The sequence below is a fragment of the Plasmodium inui genome (genome assembly GCF_000524495.1).
Source record: "Plasmodium inui San Antonio 1 unplaced genomic scaffold supercont1.21, whole genome shotgun sequence".
Taxonomy (NCBI): domain Eukaryota; phylum Apicomplexa; class Aconoidasida; order Haemosporida; family Plasmodiidae; genus Plasmodium; species Plasmodium inui.
In genome coordinates, this window is record NW_008481855.1 from 17,938 (window position 1) to 40,382 (window position 22,445).

The 22,445-nt window shown below is 41.3% G+C and overlaps 5 protein-coding genes across 5 annotated transcripts; 4 read left to right on the forward strand and 1 right to left on the reverse strand.

The window, feature by feature from the left end:
* Window positions 1-4,701: 4,701 nt before the first annotated feature.
* Window positions 4,702-4,890, forward strand: C922_04233 (hypothetical protein; the record flags this gene model as incomplete). Its single annotated transcript, XM_008819818.1, has 1 exon — window positions 4,702-4,890. The coding sequence occupies one exon, from the start codon at window positions 4,702-4,704 to the stop codon at window positions 4,888-4,890; it is 189 nt and encodes a 62-aa protein (XP_008818040.1).
* Window positions 4,891-7,519: 2,629 nt separating this feature from the next.
* On the forward strand, window positions 7,520-8,842 carry C922_04234 (hypothetical protein; the record flags this gene model as incomplete). The annotated part of the gene is made up of 1 exon (XM_008819819.1): window positions 7,520-8,842. The coding sequence occupies one exon, from the start codon at window positions 7,520-7,522 to the stop codon at window positions 8,840-8,842; it is 1,323 nt and encodes a 440-aa protein (XP_008818041.1).
* Window positions 8,843-16,226: 7,384 nt separating this feature from the next.
* Window positions 16,227-16,983, reverse strand: C922_04235 (hypothetical protein; the record flags this gene model as incomplete). Its single annotated transcript, XM_008819820.1, has 2 exons — window positions 16,227-16,543; window positions 16,749-16,983. 2 exons carry the CDS (start codon window positions 16,981-16,983, stop codon window positions 16,227-16,229), a joined length of 552 nt encoding a protein of 183 aa, XP_008818042.1.
* Window positions 16,984-18,684: 1,701 nt separating this feature from the next.
* C922_04236 (hypothetical protein) lies at window positions 18,685-19,401 on the forward strand (the record flags this gene model as incomplete). Its single annotated transcript, XM_008819821.1, has 2 exons — window positions 18,685-18,824; window positions 18,912-19,401. 2 exons carry the CDS (start codon window positions 18,685-18,687, stop codon window positions 19,399-19,401), a joined length of 630 nt encoding a protein of 209 aa, XP_008818043.1.
* Window positions 19,402-21,076: 1,675 nt separating this feature from the next.
* Window positions 21,077-22,228, forward strand: C922_04237 (V-type H+-transporting ATPase subunit C; the record flags this gene model as incomplete). Its single annotated transcript, XM_008819822.1, has 1 exon — window positions 21,077-22,228. One exon carries the CDS (start codon window positions 21,077-21,079, stop codon window positions 22,226-22,228), a length of 1,152 nt encoding a protein of 383 aa, XP_008818044.1.
* Between the last annotated feature and the right edge of the window lie 217 nt (window positions 22,229-22,445).

Below are 22,445 nucleotides of genomic sequence, written 5' to 3' on the forward strand. Positions count from 1 at the left end.
CCCGTAGATGAAACAATGTAGTCTAAACGAGAAAAAGGAGTAACAGCACAGGGACAGACAAATAGGAGGCGGTACAAACACAAGCACGAGAGGGAAGCTGTAGGCGGTGAGACAGATTTAATAAGCCATATGAGAGAAGGACACGTATGAGAATAAACATCAAACGAGCATATTTAAGATAATCAGTATACAGTACTTACTAGAGAATAAAGGAAAGGAAGAACTGACGACACGAGGGAGCCGCAATCGAGAAGAGTAGAAACAGCAGCAGGAGGAAAATATCAGAATTTTACGAAAAGTATGGCTCTACAAGAAAGAACCCTCTGACGGATATAAAGTCAAATCTTATGAAATATGAGGAAAGTAATGAGCAAAGAGCAATACGTTGACGGGGAAGGACGAGAGGTCAAGTGAACAGGAGAGAATTAATCCTAAGAGTTCAGGCGTGGAACAAAATGAAGCTATCGATGCATACAAGCGTCCAAACCCAGGGGAAAAAAGTCCCTTAGCTAGAATTCTATATTATTAGAAACTTGTCCCCAAGGCAAACCACAGGGAAGAGGCGGGTACAGATGCCGTAAGGATAATACTAGTATATATAAAAGGGACAAATGAAGGAGGAAACCCAACAGGTGTAGGATCAATAAAAATAGGTATATATCGATGCCCCAGTGAAACAGAATTCCCTAAGACATATGTAGAATAATTCTAGACTATAACGTTAATAAGAGAGAGTCCCAGCAGCGAAGGGGGGAGACCTTGATAAGAAAGACGGGAAAAGAGCAACCAGTTGCCCTTATGAAATGATGTGAAGAAATATGTAAATAGAAACATAATAGTGAATGATGAGGGGGGAGTAACTCCTGAACCAAAAAGCCAAGGCATCAGACACATGATATAAAGAGGGGAAACAAGAAAAAGTAAGCTCCAATAAAAGGACAAGAAACACAGTTAACCCCCCCATACAACGGAAGGGGGGTTAGATACAAATGACAAAGCAACAAGAAGCCAAACAGGCAGGAGTCGAGAAATAAGGGAAGCAGTGAGGAGTAACCATATTATTAGGGAAGAGGAATCAGGAACAAAATGTCAGGAAAGAGAAAAGGGAACAACACTCAGAAGCTGCCAAAAAGAGGCGAAGAGAGGAGAACTTCCTAGAAACAAGGGCAGAGAAGTCTCAGGAATGGTAGATTAAAATGAAGAAGGAACAGAGTAGGACTACCTGCGGCAATAGGAGTTAGAATAAGAGAAGAAATAATTAAAGAGATGAGATAAAAGTAGAAACAGGAGGCGTACAACATAGACAGAACCCTACAACGAAGGGGGAGAAAACCAAAAGAAACAGAAAGGATAAAGCAGGACCTTTATTTGCAACTGAGAACCTCTAACGAACCAGCATATAATATAAAAAAGGTTAAGAAGTTTAAAGAAGTAAAACCGGAGCATGCGAACGAGACACTAGGAGACAACTGATGACAAGAGCGGCAAGAAGTATATAAAACGAAAGACAAAGGAAACAAAAGACATTAAGAGTGACCAGCTGACTCCCCCAGATGCTACAGAGGTTACATAGAGGACCCCGAAGTGGCAAAACACATACAGCAAAGAAAGAATTACGGAACAAAAGAACACCTAAAGGCGGAAGCCCCAGAGCAGGAGGGCATGGATTAATTAGAGAAAACAGAAGAGGTTAATCTCAACGGAATAATTAACGGAGAAAGGATTATTGGAGGCGTAGGGGTTAGATTGACCAGCAGCGCCCCAAAACAGGAAAACGGAACGTTTAGGGGTAAGTAAACTCCTAAGGCTGGGAAACCCCGGATCTAGTGGCCCCAAGAATAAGAAAATAAGGAGGAGTTTACAGGAAGATCATACATGAAATTCTCCGAAGGTTGGCAAAAAGGGAAAGTAAAGGAAGGATAGGAACTGTCAAGGACAGGAAAAGGCAGGATAAGAATAGGGAGAGGACAACAGATCGATAACAGAAGGAAAAGAAACGAAATAAAAATTGAAAGATCACCTTGAACAACAGAAGCAAATACAAATCCGAAGCAGTCTTCCGCCAGGAAGGAATTAAAGAAAGAATCAGAATCTCTACTCCCAAAGGATGGGAACCAGTGTAGCAGGAAACGCTGCAAACACACAGAAACCAAAATGAACCCTCAAAGTGGAAGAGTAAAACACTGAGGATCTTGGGCTAAGTTATATAGAACGCATATGTCTTAGGAAAAATACAACAGGATCAAGTCAAAGAACAAAGAGTCAAGCCCCTGACCCCCTAGGCCTAGAAGAAAAAAAGAGGAACACTGCGGAATAGACTAGGAATGGAGGATCAAAGGAGTCTCCTGGGAACAACTTAACAAATTTTAGGAAATAATATAAATAGATTCCCCGAAGCAGGAAAAGGAAGCCTGACTCACGGAATGTCAAGAAGCCACACCTGACGGATACCCCGGAGCAACACAGAGGAAGGAACAAACACGGATACAGATACGGCTGAAAAAGAATAAAATGACCTTAAGGAAAAACCCAAGGCAGGAAAGAGGACAACCAAAGGCAAAGACATGGAGAACAGAAACTCTCAAACAGGAGCTAATCAGTAGTCAGGTTAAATTAGGTATCAGACAAGTGAATATTCCTTGACCCCCGGGATATAGATGAGAAGATCTAGAAAGCGGAGACTGAAATAACAGTGCTAAATCCAAAAAAACTCCAAATTGAAACCCCCTATCCAGAACACCAGGGAAGGATGTATGCCCACCCACTCTGAGAAGTAGCGACCGGACAATTCAAGTCTCCTTAGGAAAAAGTAGACTGACATCATGCTGAGAGGCAGACCTCTGGAACCCGGATCCTAAGACTAAAAATTCAATAAAGTATGGGAGGCGCTTAAATAAATAAATCAGTCTCTTATAACAACCACAGAAAACGCCAAAAAAAGTATTAGTTATGTGGCCCCAACGGAAGAAAAAAACCCACTAGAAACAAAAACAGAACTCCAAATACAACTAAGAAGAGAAACCTAAAAAACAAAAGAAAATAAGTGTGAGAATCAATAAGGCAGTAAAGGTACCGACGGCAAAACCAAAATCATCCAATAGAAAATCACCGGGCAGATCGCGAAATTCCCCAAAGACAAACTTAGGCGTGAGTTGAATCCCCTAACGAAGGAGAGGCGACCCAATCAACAGAGGAAACAGCAAAAGAATTCCCAACTAAACCACAGCTCATATTATCCAACATGAATGATGAGTATGAAACAGCAGGAGAATCTACATCAACAAGGGAGAAACAACCTAGTTGGGATAATCGGCCATGGATAAGGGACAACCAGCGAATATACCAAGAAAAATTTCACAAGATACAACTCTGACAGATCCTGAACATCCAGGAGAAACAAGAAATTAAACCCGCCACCCCAACAGACCAACACTGTACTCTACAAACCAACGTCCCAGTCATCCAAAGAGTACATGACTGAACATATATGAGTCCAGAACCAGAAGAATCCGCTAGTGAAACAGCCCTAAATCCCGTGACGCAGGGAGAAATAGGGGAAACTTTAGACAGTGACAGAATGATTTCAATAAAAAGCACGAATAGTAAACAATTTCAAATAAAGAGAAATCACCAGGTCCTTCCAGGATAAAACTACAAGTGCAGATAAAACACATAAAAAGAGTACCCAATCTTCGCCTCCCCCTAATAACCAAACTTCAAAGAAATAGCATATAGAACACCCTGACCTTATACAACTTAAGGGTAGTAAATATCAGTAGAAACCGAGATCACTACTGGACGAGGGTTATCCATCGAAAGAGAGGTAACAATCTCAAAAGATCCCATATGGACAAAGGAAGAATTTAAACTAAATGTATTGGAATTTCCAAATTTAAAGCCAGTCAACTCTCTGAGAACAGAACAGAGCCCCAAATAAAACTAATAACATCTGTTATGAAAGAAACCATAAGATATTCTAAGCCCAGCACCCAAGAAACCCTAAACAACCTTCAAGATAAGGTAGAATAATAAACGACACTAGATACAACAGATTCTACCCTCCCAGAAACCGAGGAGGGTTAGGGAGATTCAAAAACTAGAAGAAACAAGGAGCAGAAAACTTCTAAAAGAAAAGCAATAATCAAAAAGGCTAAAATCTTGATCCTAAATAATGACCAAGCATTCCCCACTCATGTCTGCAACAGGAAACCGCAAGACTCCACTACCATCTCATCTAAAAAATCTAAAGTAATCAACACCTTGTATCGACAAAAGAGGAGAGGTATAACCAAGAGACAAGATAAATCGAAAAAATAACTCAAGAGCTAACCACGTCATATCCAACAAGAACAAGACTAAAACACAGAAGACAAACGCCAATATCCTTCTCCCAATCGGTCAGTCCACATAATCATCTCCAATTATCAACAAAAAATAAAGAAGAAAATCAACTAGAAGACACAAACAAAACAGAGAAACAGCAATCCTACGCCTACTCGCCCAAAATAGGAGGATAACCAGGACGTCCACCAATAATCAAGAAAGGAAAAAATAAGAAAGTCACCAGTCTGAAACTAAAAAAAGAGGACACCCAAAAATTAAGAAAAAAAAAAAAGGCTAGAAATTACACACCCCCAACCAACAGGAAAATCCGGTATAACCACGAATAACACAACAGAAACAAAACAAGAGCCGAACAGAATGTGGAACACCTCAAAACAACTCACTGCAACCGAAAAGATACTAAAAAACCGTCCTAAGCAGTTATATAACAAGAAGGAAGGCTCCATGGACAAAATCACCAAGCCCCTCCCTCAAACTGAACTCTCTCAAATGAAAGAACTCAACAACAGCCGAAATTACTCCAGTAAAGTCCTCAAAGTCGCATAAAAATCCAGAACTTAACCGAAACTGACAAACTAAACAAAAAAAAAAAAAGGGAAAACCCCAAATACCCAAAAAAAAAGATCCCCAGATGCAAAAGACAAATCATCACCTAGAACATCTCCAGCAACACATTTCTGTCATAACGAGTCGACCAAATCTCAATGAGGCAGACAAAGGAGATACGTCGGAACCTCAAAAAGAATGAGACGAAAGCCTGAACCAGTGACAAAGAACAGGAATGAAACTGATCATCTCAAGAATAGAAGCAGAATAAAACAGCAGATAATATAATGCACGCTCTGAATAAATAAGATCAAAGAAACAACACGCACAATCCAAAACAAAAACTGCAACAACTCCAAGCCGAAGTCCCACCTTATCCAATCCGCGAAAGTATAGATACATATCAATAAAAACTATGGGGGAAATATCTATAACACAACAGACACAGTAACTCTCCGACCCAAGGACAACCTGAAAAAAGAGAACCAAGCAACCTAAGGAAACCCCCACAACCGAACAAACAGCCCTAAGAAAACAACCAGGACGGAAGAAAGACCCCCCCAGGCCGAAAAATTCAAGAGAAACAGTGATCCAAGAATTCCCCCCCCCCCGATTAACAGAATGGGAGCGGCAAAGGAGACGTAAAAAAAAAAAAAAAAAACGACCGTTTGAAGAGTCTATAACCGCAAATCCAAATCAAATACAAGTCCAGGGTAGGCGAAAGAAAAGCCAAGACACAGAGGCCGTCTCCCAAGAATCAGTACCAACAAGATCAAGAAGCAGAGAGGGACGTCCCAAGGGAAAGAAAAACTCCCGGAGCGAGACACCACTGCAGAAGACAAAGTCCGAGCGTGAAACCAAGTAAAGACGAACCAGGGCACAGAAAGGAGATCCAGCCAAGGAAAAAAGGATAACCAACCAAAGGCAAGGATGAAGAGAGAACCAAAAACAGCCACACAGGATCCCCCCCAGCCCGTCTCGACTGAACAGAAAGAGACGAAGCCACCAGAACAACATGAAAAAAAGGCCTAACGGACGGTCCGAAAAAACGCAAGAAACTAAAGAGAACCAATACCCGAATCAGAACCAGGAGAAAGGAACGAAAACGAAAAAGCAAAAACAAATCTGATTCCCCAGGTGAATTATCACAAGAGAAAAAAAGGAACAGCTCAGCTCCCTTAGATCAACAGAGGCCGTAGTAATCAGAAACGCACAAAAAAAGAAGCTCACCGAACAAAAAACACGAAAGCAACCGTCTCGATTAGTAGAGAATGAGAGATCGGCGAAGAAAGTGGCCGAAATCATAAGGATCCTGAAACAGCCAAACACCAGCAATCAGAAAGAAAAGGGAACATCCAAGAAACAGAAAGGACACGTCAGACAACGAAAGAGATCCCCACAAGGGAATAATAACAAGAGGTAACAGAATCGGGGAGGTTCGGTATAGATAACAAACACAAATTACACCAGCTAAAATAAAAAACCAACTCCAACCAAGAAGTAAAAACAACAATCAGAGCAACAGAGAATAATCAAAGAACAAGCCAATCAATCCGCAGAGCCGATAAAGAAGGAAGAGAAAAGAAAGGAACGAACAAAACAAAAAAGAAACGTCTTAATCCCCGACGAAGAGGAAGAAACAATACAGGAACAGACGAAATTTCACTCCAGAAGAAGGGATATCCATGACCAAGAAACAGCAACAAGAGAAAAAATTCCCGGGGCCAGGAAAAGAAACCAAAAGGAAGAGTCAAAAAGGCAAGACAACCTCCAAGGGAGGTTCACAATAGGCAAAAAACACCCACCTCCCAGAGCGATCCGACGCAAACCAGCAGAGAAGGAACTCAATGATAAACCCAACGAAGAAGGTCCGTAGCCTCCGCCGAAACAGAAGAGGCAACGAAACTATCCCAAAAAAAGTTTCCAGTCGAAGAAGAGCAATAGGAACCAAAGGAACGAAACCCACGGACAAGGCATAACAGTGAGACGGTCGAGAAGATGAACAGCCAAAGCAGGACACGGGAGGGTAGGCAAGGAAGAAGCAGTCCAACAGGAGAAGCCCACCAACGGACAGGAAAGGAGCAAACCCGAAACTAGGACGAGCAAACTCACGATCAAAGGACCCAGCGGGTAAGAAGGGAAACGAGCAACCACGAAGAAGAGAACCAAAAAAAAAGGGAACGTCCCAGTCCGGAAGAGAGACGAAAGAATGAAAAGGCCTTCAGCCAACACGAACAGGAAGAGACCAGAAGGCGACGAAAGTCAGGAGTCCGAATCACACACCGAAGGAAAACAAGGAGAGCCCAAAGGGAGTAATGGAGCCGGAGCTCAGGAATTGAGCTTCCCATGCGAAGGAGAAGGCTAACCCAGAGCAGAAAGAGTCCGATCCCAGAACTCGGGCCAGGCAGGCGGAAGAGAGAATAACAAACAAGAGCCAAGGAGAAGAACAGGGAAGGACACAAATACGACAAAATATCGCAACAAATCAAAGAGTAAAGAAGGGAACATTATATCCACTGCCCCAAACAGACGACCAGGGCCCAGAAGAGAAGAGAGAAAAGGCACAGCAGCAGAGAAAAAGAAAAAAAAAAAATAACATTACGACTCCACTCCCTCCAGAGAAAGAGAGATGAACTCCACCAGGGTAGGATATAACTTTCCAGAGAGGTTAGAGAAGCTACTAAATCAGAACGAAACAGCAGCGTATTGTCAAGATAGCACGCGAAACCCAAACGGGATATGTAGGTTAAAAACAAGGAAAACCCCCCCAGAACCAGTGGATAAATGGATCTATGATAACAGCGGAAAGTGGGACCAAATCCAGAACAAAAGAACTCTCTATCTGTTGAGTGCACTAATTTGTAGAGATCTGGAAGTCTGGATTAATAGTCTCCACAGAACCAGAAGAGGGAACCGAGATATCAATCTGAGTGGATATTCATATACACAATACAAAAAAGCATTTACCAAGAGTCCTTCAACCAGTGAATATGATGGCGATGTGTCTCTATTGCAGTGGACGAGGTTTGGAACGGGAGGAATCTATTCCACCAGAACAAGAAAGAATGCGTCGTTTATGATCTGTTTGGATATAATAAGAATAATATTGATGACGTTAGCCAGCATCGCATGGACAGAGGCCGAAAAAGCGAAGCAACAGGGAACAATCGATATCTGTAAGAAAATATCAGAAGAATTTAAGGAGTGGGGAGGAGAAAAAGTCACAAAGAAGATAATGACGACATGGTTTCGGGTCGAAGGAGAAGAAAAAAGAAAAACGAGGGGCCTAAGGGTCCCGGAGGGATCATTATATGAAGCAATTACGAGGGGTATCAATGACACAGGGCAGGAGAGGGATCGAGTACTATGCCGAGTCAAACAGGAGGGGAAAGGAAGAAGAAGCCAAGGAGTAGAATACGAGGAAGCGGGCGTCGGAGGGCGATCTAGGGAAAGAAGAGAAGCCCCCGCGGCAACCGGGACCATCCCAAAGGAGTTATTAGGGAAGCTGAAGAAACTAGCGACCGAGGACCTCAGGGATGAGGAGGCCGGATTGGTAAGTCCGGAGCAGGGAGGAGAGGATCGGAACCCACGAACAGCGATGAGAATAGAAAGACAGCAGTTAAGGGAAGGGTCTTCATTACGACCGCTGAGATCTCATCTCCCGCAGATTCGAAGGTGCAGGACCATCGGGATCGATGTCGGATCTGAGGAGGACAGAAGGGTATTAAGCGGCGTATTAGGCGTGTTCTTAGCGGCAGGGGTGATCTATGGAGTATATCGAGCAACCCGAGGAAAGAAAGCAACCACGCGGCAACCGGGTAAGGGAAGGAACACCACAGGAACGAGACAGGGACAAACCCCGGAGCAAGGGGAGCCAGAAAAGAGACGGAATAGCCAAGAAACTCACAGGTTGGGATTCTATCGTGTACGTTTAAGTTCAATTCGTGCGTAGAGCGTTTAGATTACAGCAGGGGGGGACCCACGAATCCTTTTAACTGGAGGGGGACACACCCGGCGGAGGGGGGGGGGACAATGACGATTGAGGGTTAGAGTTTCAGGTTTAGCCTTGAGGGTTTAGGAATTAGGGTAGGGACTTGGGGGTTTACGGGTTTAGGCTTCAGGGTTTTACTTTTACGGTTTAGGGTTTAGCCTTAGGGTTTTTTGGTTAGTTTTAGGGTTTCGGGTTTATGCTCTAGGGTTTAGTACTTAGGGTTTAGCGTTCAGCTTCGAGGCTTAGGTCCTAGGTTCAGGGTTGGGGGGTTAGCTTCTAGAATCTATCGGTTATGTCTTAGAGTTGGGGTTGAGGGATTCAGGGTCTATGGTGTAAGACATAGGGGTTCAGCGTCTACGGTCTAGATTGTTAGCCTTATAGTTCATTATTCATTCTTGGATTCAGGGTTTAGGGTTCAGGTTTAAGTCTAGGGTTCAGGGGTTTAGGGTTCCAGGGTTCAGGGTCTAGGCTCCAGGGTTCAAGTGTTAAGGTTTAGGGTTCAGGCTCGAACTTTCACGCTTAGTGGGGCCGGATTCATCCTTAGCGTTTAGGGTTTAGGGAGTTGAGTTCAGGGGTTAGGTTGTAGTTTTAGTTCTCACGATTTCAGGGTTTAGTTTTCAGGATTTATGCTGTTCTTAGGTGGTTCGTTGTAGGTTTGGGGTTTATATTTAGTCGCAGGGGTTCATGGGTTGGGGCTCCATCTCACGTTGTATTGGGCAGTTGTCAGGGGTTATTTTCGTCTCTTTAGTCTTCTGGGGTGTGTCTTCAGGCCTTAACGTTTGGGTTCCTTGTTCAGGGTTAGTGGTTCATGAGTTTAGGGTGTTGGAGTCAGGTTGATTTTTAGGGTTCAGGGTTTAGTTTTATGGCTACTTCCTTGTGTCTTGGGCTTCCAGGGTCAAGATTCAGGATTTCAGGGGGTTGAGGCTGGGTTCGACGATTAGGGGTGAGTGTTGAGTCCTTATGTTTAGGGCTCTGGGTCTATGTGTTCGGTGTTTGGTTAGGATGTCGTCTTAGTTTGGCTGTGTTAGGGTGTGGTTTTAGTCTTCTGCGTTTAGTGGCTAGGATTCGGGGTCTAAGGCTTAGGCTTAGCCTGAGGGATCATGTTTTATTTTTTAGTGGGTTGTTCAGATATATGATTTAGCTGCTATGTTTTCGGCTTCGGTGTAGGGTTTCTGAGTATGATTATGACTCATGTTTCAGGGTTGGGAATTAGGGGGTATCTTGTACTTCTGATCCTTGCTTCTTTTATTGTTCATGGTCTTCTTTAATTGTCCATACTTTAACGCCTGGGACTGAGGTGTTAGTTTCATCTTCTCCGTTCTTTGTTGTTACTCCCTACATCTCCTGTTGCTAATTCATAGCTCAGCCTTCACGGATCTTTTCTTAGTTGTCTTCAGGTGTCGCTACGCTCTAGTCTCTTCTGCTGCATTGTGTACTTTTTATGGCTTATCCTTCTCGGTTTACCTCTTACTGCTGTAGTGAGTAGGGCGAATTTGTTATGCCCTCGCGTCGTTGTAGCATTGCCTGCATCCCTGCTTCTCTTCTCTCCTAGGTTTCCTTTGGACCTGGTTTGGCTCTCTTTCCATGATTCATACTTGAACCTGTAGTTGCCGTTTTGTATCTTATTCTTTGAATTGCTTATGCTCAACCTGTACCTTTGTCCATTATGCTATACTTCTCTGTTTACCTTTTGAATCTCTTCATTTGTTATCCTCATGGCTTGGGGGCTTGTCCAGTCTTTTGTTTTTTGGGTTATTTTATTCTGACTCCGGTTATGATTCCCGTTTAATTAGAACCCTGCCGCTCTTGTTTTGTCCGTCCTCCTCTGAGGCTCTATATCTTTCGGGGTATTTTTTATCTGTACTTTGCTTCATTTAATTTTCATGTCCGATTCTGTCTGACTAGTCTTTCATTACTGTTTCCTATTGCTCCTTCTTTAAGCCCATACCTTATCCGGAGGCGTTGCATTTGTCATCTGTAGGTTTCTAAAGCCTTGGCATAATTTATTATTTCTTTTGGTGTGCGCTTCATCGTGTAAGCCTTTTATTTAATCCTTTATGCCCTAGCCCTAGGGTGTCCTTGTAGAGTTGTTATTGTTCTCTCGTCTCCTCTGGATAGGCGGGGGGGGGTTAATTGTATTGTGACGGTTCCCTTTTTATTATCTACTGCTTATGTTGTTTGGTCAATAAGTAAGTTTATGCACCCAGAGTTTACGATTTAGATTTGTTTTGCTTGAAGATCATTTTTAGGGTTGCATGAGCTACGGTAATAGTAGTGGGACTATTTTGTACATTCCATGGCTTTTATTTTCTAGGGTTTTTTCCATCGTTTTTGGCTAAGGCTTGCTCCTCATGGTGTAGTTGCACGGTTCATGGTCTATCCTTGCGGTTAATTCTTTACGGGTATTGGCTTAGTTCTGTTCTTTCGGACCATTCCCTCGTTTTGAATGCTCAGGATCTTGGGGTGTCGTCCGACGGTTTACACCTCATTTTTCATGGCTTTCGATTCAGATGTACGGTTCAGTGTTGAGTCTATACGTCTTCGGACCAGATCTTCTTCATGAGTGGTACGGCTACTTTTGCACGTTTCATCTGTATTTTTTGAGTCCAGGGGTAGGCTGCATCGCCCATATTTTTGTTTTTAGGTTGATGCCTTAATGTTTGTTGATTTATTTGATTGTATCATTCCCTAAGGCAGGCTGGTGGAGGCCCCCGCTTCAGTTATCACGTGTGCTCTTTACTCCTGTTAATCTGCCGCTTCATTGTTTATTGTTTTCTCTTTAGGTCTTATGTTTTTGATCTCTGTTTCATTAATTAGTCTTCAATGGTTTCTTTTTATGGTGTATGACTTAGGGTGTAGGAGGTAAGGTTAATGACTTACCTTTTGCGTTCGAGGTTTTTTCATCACTTCCAAAATTGTACTGTTTAGGAAACACCATTTAATGTCGTTTCTTTTGACTTTATTGTACCGACCCTCTGCCACTGTTCCCAGGCATTAGTGCGTTGTTTGGGTTTTGGGGTGGTTTGTCCCCCCTTTGGTGTTACTCTATCATCTCTCTTTGTTAGTTGTAATCGTGGTTTCCCCTGTGGTTTTTAAGGGGTCCCTCTTGATTTGTCTTCCATTTTGTTTTCTTATTTTTTTGGGAAAATAGAATAAGACATAAACTTGTAGATTTCCTATTACTCTGTGGATATTCAATATATTTTGAGTGTTTTAATATAATGATACAGAACAATCAATGTTTTGACTCTGTTCGTTTCCTTCATTGAGATATATACAGAGGGACAACAGACTTCTTGACGGAGTGTTATTATCCTGTTTGTCTCATTCTTACCCTTTGCCCATAGGATATATTTGTAAAATCCGGGAGGGATACATTGGGTGATGAGGCGCTGAATTATAGAGCACATATTCATCTATATTAATGGTGATCCATACTATTGGATGGTTTCTTGCTCAGTTGTTCCTTTTGATATTAGAATGTGTATCTTCCTCTCCATCTATCTCACTATTGAACTCCTCCTAATGATACGATCACTATGGGATGGGTACACAACACGTTTGTTGTTTCACGGTTTCTTGAATGTTTTTATTGAAATATGGCAACAGATGTTGAATGACTCCTATTTATCACTAGATCTCCCGCTTTTACGAGGAATTGCTACATACGACTTTGGAGTACAGGCGTGTATAAGAGAGTGTTGCACAACCCTTGCCTCCACTTCTAGAGAAGATATCCTTCCGGTTATGAATTCCGCTGGGGTTCCGGAATCCCCCTATCCTTATAGAAAAGATAGGTATATTCGACGTCTATTAAATTAACCCCTGTATTTAATTGAGGATAATAACAGTTTCAGGGAAAGATATCATTTTTATTATGGCTTTTTAGCTAGGACTATGATATATCCATACTTCGACTGTTTGTATTCTATGTTTTATCAGCAAAACAGAGTTTATCATTTTGATATCACCACCTTGAAATACAGACGAAAGGAAGCGGATAGATAGTATAGATCCTGTTACTTTTTTCCTACAGACAGGTGTATGAGAAGGTTAATATTGCAGTTTTAATTTATCTCTCTCCTTATGTACCCAGATCTAAATTGCGCCCATTATTTCGCATCATCTCCATATCTCATACACAATGGAGGGATTTTCTACTTATACTTACAATATATGCCGATTATAAGGTTATCGCGGTGAATCCATCGCTTATATGGGAATTGTTAGATTACCGTTCTGTATTAAAGTCGGGTGTTGTTTGAATAAACATACTTTCTCTATAAAATTATATTTATGACTATTATATATTATACTGTATACCCGCATTGTGCAGACATTACTGGATTGATCTTTTACGTGTCAAATCAGAAAGCTATCAGTAATTTATTGCTAGTACTTCAAACAAGAAAGCGGATAATTAGCCGCGAGATGGCTCTTAGCATGTTTATTATTGACTTGCAAGAGAATGTCTTCCCAATCTCTGATAAGAATATTTTAAATGTTTTTTATTGGTTGTCAATTTGCGATATTCACTTGGTATAGCTATCTGTATGCGCATAGAGAAATGCTACTATGAAAATTAGAAAGAAATTTAGAGGAAGAATGCACCACACCCTAAGGGAAGAAATGGGCACCTCTCCCGTTTAGATAAGAATATAAGAGACAATCAGCCCGTTGAAAGACTCTGCTGGTGTATGTTTGCTTTACTAAAATGGACTCATCACTATAATGATAGTATATGAGCAGGCATAGCCCCATTTTGTATAATCTCTCCAGTACTTGTTAATTATTTTGTCTATAAACTATTATCCGTAACATTATATAAGGGAAACTGCTCATTATGTATGAAGAATAGTGGCATCCGGCTTAAATGTGATTATTAGGAATTAGGGAGGATATCGTAGGCCTCTATTAATATATTTTGTTTGAGCGCGTTAATGTAATTATTAATGGAAGTATCTATATTTATTTATGAGGGATGTTTATGAATCAGTTGATTCATGCAGTGTCGTACTGACGTTTTATGATGCATAAAAAGAGTTTTCATTCTTTCCACTAAATATCTTCTAGAGAAGTATGAGACTTCTTATCTAAGCAAGGAACTGACAAAGTCAATATGCAGACTGTACGGAGTCCCTAATGTTCCTTAATGTGAGGAAGGATTCTCAAATTAGGAGTAAATGTTGTTGGCATATGTATACAGTAATGTGCGAAATTCCGGTAGTGACTCAAAGATAGGTTTTACTCTAAGGGGGGGATCATATTAAAGAGGATATTCATAATGTTCTATTATGATACAAGACATAAACAATGTATAGATATACATTTGATTTAGAGAGGGAATCCAATAAGTATTAATGGACACCATTATGGACCCTCATATCTCTACTTAGTAATTGTAATATGTAATAATACAATTTTAAGTTGTATGCGTCAGGACCCCAGTTTCTATAATTATATTGGAATTTCATTTTATGTCTTGTATTATCAGTATAGGAGCATGAATAATGTCTTTGGGATATATTTGAGGATTAATGAAGGAATTAGCCGTTAAGGAACACAGGATAAAGAATCTGTACATTTTAATTTTGAGCGGGATATATTCTCAAAATGGCAGACCATTTGACAGGATTTGGGACTTTTCTCTTAACTTACGCTATAAGGAATCTATTTAGATATGCTCTATGTCAATTTAAGGAAACCAGAGAACGGGATACTCTGAAAGCATGTAGATCGTAATGCTAAGTCATAGGATAAGAATTTTATTTCCAGAATAGATTCGGAGTGATTAAAAAGGAATAATCCCACCTATTTAGCCCATTTATATGAAGTTATAGAGTGGATTCGGGTTCACCCAATGGATTGTAGTTAGAATTAGTTAGAATAGGGTGTTGTTTTTTGAAGAGTGTAACACGCGATGTGTGTAATTTGAAGAAGTAAAAGGAACCTCATAAGTTTCCTCAAATGGAGAGCCACTACCCATAGTGTTAACTGTGGTTGGACTCAAACGGAAGGAAGTATAATGCAATGGGAAAAATGAGGAACGAGCAAATCGCTTCTTAGACTGATACTTACATATAAATTTCAATAGAAATTAATAACTCCCATAAGGAGCCTCTTAATGGAAGGAAGATATTTATAAGAAGAAATAGTAATTTTCAATTATTTACTAGTTATATACGATAAGAAGATATAGATGCGACAAGAATAGACTTCATAACTATGTTGCCAATACATGATCTGTCTACAAATCAAATCTAAGAGCTTCGACTCCATAAACAGGATATGTTATTCAAGTAATTATTAAGGGAAACTATTAAGCCTTATGAAGCTTTCCTTTCTTCTTTTAAATTATACAAGGTTGAGACTGTGTACATATGAAGACAACGTGTAGCAGTTTGTACATGGAATAGTGATCGTGTAAGAGGCCGTATTTTCCTGAGGATATTGTAAGAGTAGTATGAATAATGAAAAGTATATAGAACCATGGAAGAAAAAAACTGTTTATGGTACTGTTGCCATGGGCTCTCCTGTGTAATGTATTTACCAATGCTAACATCACTGTATTGTGTGATCAAAGGGAGGTCAACTAAGTTCTGTTCAAACAGTATAACAATTCCTTTCCATGCGTACTGCATTGTACACGCAGTAGGATCATCTGTGACTGAAATAACTTTCCAAAGCTCTATTATTATTTCTTATGAGTTATTTGAATCCAAATTATTCATGAATTTGCCCAGTGATTAGGTAACTTCCTCATATATGCATCCCTGAGATCTTTATATTTGCAGTTGCATTTAATTAATGAAATCTGTGGATCATGAGAACATGATCAAATTTAAGATAGGCACTGATTCTTTTTAATCATTTTTGTCTGAATCAGGATTTCATTCCAATCTGTTGTTGTATGGGCAGCAGAATGGAAAATAGGTACAATTGCTCCTTTTCTGTGTGCGGACAACCAATATTTTAAAGTATTTTTACGAGAAAATGGAATACTCTTCATTTGATGTATCGAATTCATGGTAATATTTGAATAAAGGCAAGTAAGCATCGAGATGGTCACTGATCGCTAGGAAATCCATGAGTCTCCGAGGTGCCTCTCCAGTTCATTCGTTAATTCGTTTTGTAGATGTCGTATAATATGTGCCCAGCGCATTCATTAGCTTGCGGTGTAGAATGACATATTTGTGTGTATACTATTTGGAACGACTGAGCGTTTTGAATAATGTCCTGATAACTGTAAAACACCTGTTATTTATATTCAGGTTATAGTTGCATACATTTGCGAAGATGTGTGAATAAAGTTAAAAGTGAATAATTAATTTTATGAGTTAATGTATTATTCATAAGCATTGATATTGGTTATGTTGCAGAATGGACATACGAGGTATAATACACAGGGGAAGTTGTTAATAATACTCTTTATCGCTAGTTTCCTACTCGTACTGTCCAATATACGGAGATTGGATAGTTTTCGGATTTCCATCGAATATAAGCTAGATTTTGCTGTTGTCGGATACGCCATTGTGGCGCTTGATCTTTCCAGACTATTAAAATAAGAATTAGGTGTACCATAAAGAATCCGGTTCTCTAGGCGTATGTAATATAAATTCTCTGTTATCTTTATATTTTCTGAAGTATATTTTTTGCAGCTCCCTTCGTTTGGGGGAGAGGTCCATTTGGTCATTGTGAACATCCACGTACAAAGTAGAAATTGGTAAAGTAGACAATGTATAAAGAAAAGTCCGTTACGCTAAGAGATGAATCGCCTGGAAGTAGTGATAAATGAATACATATTTGCCGAAATTTCTGGAGAGCAATATATCGAAATTAGAATGAATCATTCGAAAAATGTGCTTACAGTGATTCTCTGCAATGGGGCCTCTGAAATATGGAAGAATTACGTCTAAATATCCGACGTGTATATCTCTATAGGTGTCTTCGACCAGTGGAACATTGGAGGAATTATTATGGTTCCCTTTTTTTCTTTTATTTTTTTTGAGACATTTTGCAATATTAGACACGTCCTTCATTAATGTGTATTCATTGCGGCGTGAAACTATGATGGCGGAGTGGAACCCCAAGTAAGAGGCCATGTTTTTCCAGAATACGTAATTCGCTCAAGTGAGAAACAAAATGTGAAAGACATTTTTGCTAATTATTCAATTAATACTTAACTCAGGAGGTGAATAGTTATCTTTAATTATGGCAGGGGGCTTACTCGTATTAATTTGATATTTGCTGAGAAAACATACCCCCCTGAGTATTGAGTTTTGAAATGAGCTGAGGATGTTATGGCCATCTTAATGGAATCGTTGACTTTGTCGCTACATGCATTTAATATTAATTAAGGAGGTTAATATTGAATAAAAGGATTGACAAAATCGAATTAACTATTTGTGTGAATAAGAAAGGTTAAGCATCCTTCAACATAAAATAGTATGTTTAGAGGAGAAAGTGTTGCAGTAACGATATTTACTCGTCCCTTTTATGCACTTATACGAATTATTCCCTAATAGAAATGTACTTACGGATCTTGATTAATTTGGCCGAATGTATTAATTGGTGTGAGCAAAATTTTAACAGGAGGGGAAAGGGAAGAATATGACTATTACACCCTTATGGGAAGAAAGAATAAGGTGTAACTCAATAAGGGTATATCAATCCAGAAAGATGTATTTAGCATCGGCAATGAGTATAATAGTTATGCACGAATTTATTATGATTCTGCGCAATATATGTATGTAAGGGGACAACGCAAACATAGTGAAGAAATTGTGGTGGCAATAACAATATATTACAAGGAATACATCATAGAAATTGAAAAAAATCGTCAGGATTGAATTATGAACGGAAGATGAGTATAACAAGTATGCGTCAGTATAACGACGTTCTCTATTTTGCATAGGATTAATTACAGTAAATTAACGAGGAGCAGGCAACATTGCTCATTCAAAAGTTTTAAAAGAATTTACATCCTGTCTCTCAACGGAGGGTGCATCGATTTCAAAGGCTTAAGAAGCATCTTGGCCTAACAGATACAGGTAATTTACATGACTCTATACATTGCTATTATTAATCGATAACAGCCTAAGCATTCTTGAGCTTCTTACACCTCAGCATGGAACATATATATATCCATGTATATACACATATATATGTGCTCTTTTTTTTTTCTTTTTCTTTTCATTCCTGTTTCTTCTCTTTTTCTTTTCTTCTTCCCACCGTCCATTTTGACTTGAACTGAATTTGTTCACAAAACTGTGTTGACTGTTTCAGCGACCGTGTGCATTTGAAATGTAGTCACGTGTGCATTGTTTCCGTTTCCAGAGAGAAGGATAAACCGACTGCTTCGGATGGACAGCTGCACTGGGGCGGTGGAATATACGGCGGTGAAAACACTTTTGTGTTGAGCATATACTAGTCAAAGGTATCTTACCCCCTCTGTGCACACATCCTGCGAAAAGGGAAGATCAAAGTATATGGTCACCTTAGGGTGGAGGCACATGCGGTGCATATCCCTTTGCGCATCTTCGTTGAGAGTAAATTTTATTTATTTATTTATTTTCTTTTTTATTTTTTTTTTTTCTTTTTTTTATTTTTATTTTTTTTTTTTTTCTTTATTTTGTGCCTATTTTGTTCTTCCGTTTCAACTCAGACATCGAACGGAACAGCGATTTGACCATCTGGGCAGGAGACACTCACCGAGAAGACTTTCCTCTCTGTTTTTTGCTCTTTCTTCTTGTTGCTTTTTTTTTCCTTCTTTTGCAATAAGCGAAAGACTACAAAGCAGCACCATGGATTTAGCATTTTACAACAACAACAAGTACACACTTAATTACCAAAATGAAGTCACAAAGAAAATTGTGAGGAAAATACTGAAGGGGTTGTGCGAAAACAAACAGGGCAAATCCCCTGGCACGGTTGACTACAGCAGGTGAGAGAAAAAGTCTTCCCTGGGGCAGTGCGCCCGATTTTACAAATTTGCCGCGTTGACGTTCTCCTCCCTTTCACCCCCGCGTAGAAAAAAAATCGTGGACTACTTCGCTGAAGCCGAGCTGCTGTTCACCCTTCACGACCTTTCCCAGTCAGGAGAAGTGGAGATCGAGTTGTTTCCCCAAATGGCCAGGCAACTGAAGCAAGTGTACGACGCGCCCCAAGTGTGGAAATTCAAAAAAGAAATGAACGTAAAAAAAATACACAAAATGAATTTACCCATGTTTCTGACTCTACTGAAGCGGAAGTTGTTCCAAGTAATTGACGCAGATGAAACATTCGACAAACATTTTAACGTCTTGGATATGCAGAAAAAAAATACCGTTGATCTGGACGTCCTACGGACATATTTAGGGTTGGTGGGTGATAAAATCAGTCCCGAAGATTTTGACTTTTTCGTCAAGTACAACACGGAGGGGAAGAGAGGTGCCATTCCTCCGAGTGATGACCCTACCCGCTCGCTTGCGATCACCGCAGGGGAGTACAGGGACATGCTCACATGCTATCAGCACATTTGAAGTTTCGTCTGCAGGGGGGTTCTCTCGCGGCGGCGTAGTTTAATATCTTATTTCGACATTATGCCATTTTTCCACTCTGCCATTGTTCCATCCTGCCATTCTGCCATTTCTCTTTTTTTTGTGATGTGATCTTGGGAGGTTACACAGACACGTGCATACGTATGAACCTACTTAGGCGCAACGCCTTCCCTTTTAAGAGAGGCGAGGAGAAGCTTCCCCTTCCTATTGTACCTTTTTCTGTGGACACGTGTCGGTGTTTCGCTTCAGGGACAGACTTCTGTCAAATTCTGAAACCTGCGCAATAGGAGGAGTCACTGACTCGTATGTTCATAATTCATACACATGTAAATCCCCTTCGTGTGCGAGTCCAGTGGATCAACTCCCTTTTGGCGCTCACACAGAAGAGGCGATAACGGGGTTCTCCCCCAGTGATTGCCGCTGCATGTGTGAAATTAACGTAAAATCGGAAGGGATGCACGAAGTAGGCGCCTGCGCCGACTATAACACGTGCTACTGTTAACGCGAGGGCGATGGGAACACGCAGCCCCATCCGAGAAAAAAGAAATTCCACAAACACGCCGATCCGCGCTGTTTTTACTCGTTTTTTCTTTACTCCCCTTCTTGTTTCTTTCCTTCCCACCTTCGCTCTACGTTACTGCTTTTTCCCTACGCAGCCAGGATACGAAAAAAAAAAATTAATTGCTTGACCCGTTCAGGCGAAATCCCAAAAAATAGGAACGAATGAGGCAAAAAAAAGAGTGGGAAAAAAAAAACTGGAAGCGCATTTTTTGCATAATGGCGTATGCGCGTAACTGCAAATGGTAAATGCGTGATTGCATCCGTCCGGCTCTTCACTTTTGCCTCCTCCCATGCTTCCACCATTTCGCATTCCTTCCAGCCTCCATTCCACATTTCGGCCATCTTCCCGAATGCTCGCTCCCCGCTAAGAGGCTATTTCCCCGGCCCACCCGTTCGCTTTAAACGATACGATCCGACATCCCCCCCTCAGGATATTCGTCAGGGCGCTTTTTGCAGGTAGGTACTTATGTACGACGCCTTGCAGAGCTGTTTGCGCGGCTGGGTATGCACCCCGCGGGGAAGAAAACCCATCGAAAGGGAAGGATATAAGAGCTAAGTTGATAAGGGCGGACCGTTAAGGGGGAAGTCGATAAAGGCTGATCCGATATAGGCTCAACAGATAAAGGCTGAATTGCCAAAAGGAAGCCATCCAGGAAGCTTCCATACAAAGCGCACTGAGTAGGACACTGGCCTAGAAGCCTCTCTTCGCCCCCCGCTGAAATGATTTCCGGCGCCACGTGTTGCCGCGTGTGTAGGTCTATGTAAGGAAGCCTGTGGCCCAGCGTTTAGTCATAATAAGGGGGCGAAATTCTGTCGCGGCGAAGAGGCCTTAGGGGACCCCACACCCCGCAGAGCGGTGTTGCTGGAGTAACCCCCCCCGTAACCTTACCCAAATAGTGCGCGGAACCAATAGGATGACCAAGTCATCAGCACCGTGAGCGCGCGAAGAAAGGGAGGGGTGCCTAGACTGGAAGGCGCGCACGCAGCATAAGCGCCCTCTCCCTCTGTGACATGCCCTGGTGACTACACTGGGTTACCCCGTTTTACACCTACTTACGCCGCTTCAGCTACACCGCCTTACCTACACCGCAGCACGATGAGCGAATCGCCCATGTGCCTGTTCATCGCGTGCTCCACGAGAGACAACACGAGCCGAGAATATATCTACACCATTCTGAAGAACCGGCTTCTGGGGAGCCACGTGTGCATCGACACCAACATCCTGGACGTGCCAACAAATCTGAAGTTCTGCTCTTTCGATGACCTCCTCAAGTGCGCAGATGACCTGCAAAAGTACGAGAGTTACGCATATGGGTGTTTAAAAAAAATTGAGAAACTTGCCAAAGAGTATGACGAGAACATAGAGCTCAAAATTATATACCAGCGGCAACACATTAACATCGATCAGTACATAAGGCGCTTCAGTTGGGACGATGCCAAGTATCCACGGAACAGGTCCCTTACAGACACCATCGACGTGATGGTGAATAACATTACCAAACTGTCTGACGAAATTCATATAAAATCTAGCATGCTGAGCGATTTAAAAGAAAGGAAAAAAAAGGATATTCCAAAAACGGATACGAACAATTTTTTCTTAAAAAATTTAAATGAGATCTTAACTCCACAGACGGTTAACGAGACAGATTTTATGGAGACAGAATATTTGACGACCTTAATTGCGTACATCCCAAAAAACTCTGTTGATGAGTGGCTAGCTAGCTATGAAAAATTCTCACAGTATGTTGTCCCCAGATCGACGGAACAGTTTAAGGGCTTAGTGGACAAAGATGGAAATACCCTCTGGAAGGTATACGTCTTTAGGAAGTTTGCCGAGAGCTTTAAAGAAGCAGCAAAGGTGAAGAAATTCGTTGTCAAATCTTTTAAGTATGATGAGAAGAAGTACAACGATGTTATGGAATCGAGGACCAAGGTAGAGGCAGAAATCATACGACAGGAGACTTTCCTACGTAGGATGTGTTTAGCAGCCTTTTCAGATATCTTTAGCGCCTTCATTCATATTAACATTTTGAGGGTGTTCTGTGAATCGGTCCTTCGATTTGGAGTGCCCCCGAACTTTGCCTCCTTCAGCATACGCATCAACGGGGAAAGCAAGGAGAAAAAAGTGCGCAAGAAGTTGTACGATATATTTTCCACCACTGACTCGATTGGAAAGAATTACATCAAGAGATCCGATGAAAACGACGAGGAGATATACCCCTATGTCTCCGTGTCCTTCAAAATATGACGCACCTCAAGTGGAGAGGTGAAATTCTCTTTTTTTTTTCTGTTGCCCTCCCCCATGCATGGACAGGCAATCATTATCTACACACGTGAAGGGACAAGAAAGGGGGGTGGGGTGGCTCGCCCCCTTTGTGTTACTCCCTGCGCGTGAGCCGACACGGGCGGGGAAAAAAAAAAAAAAGACGAGGAAGTGTCGAGCCCCTCCATTGGCAGCGCCACGA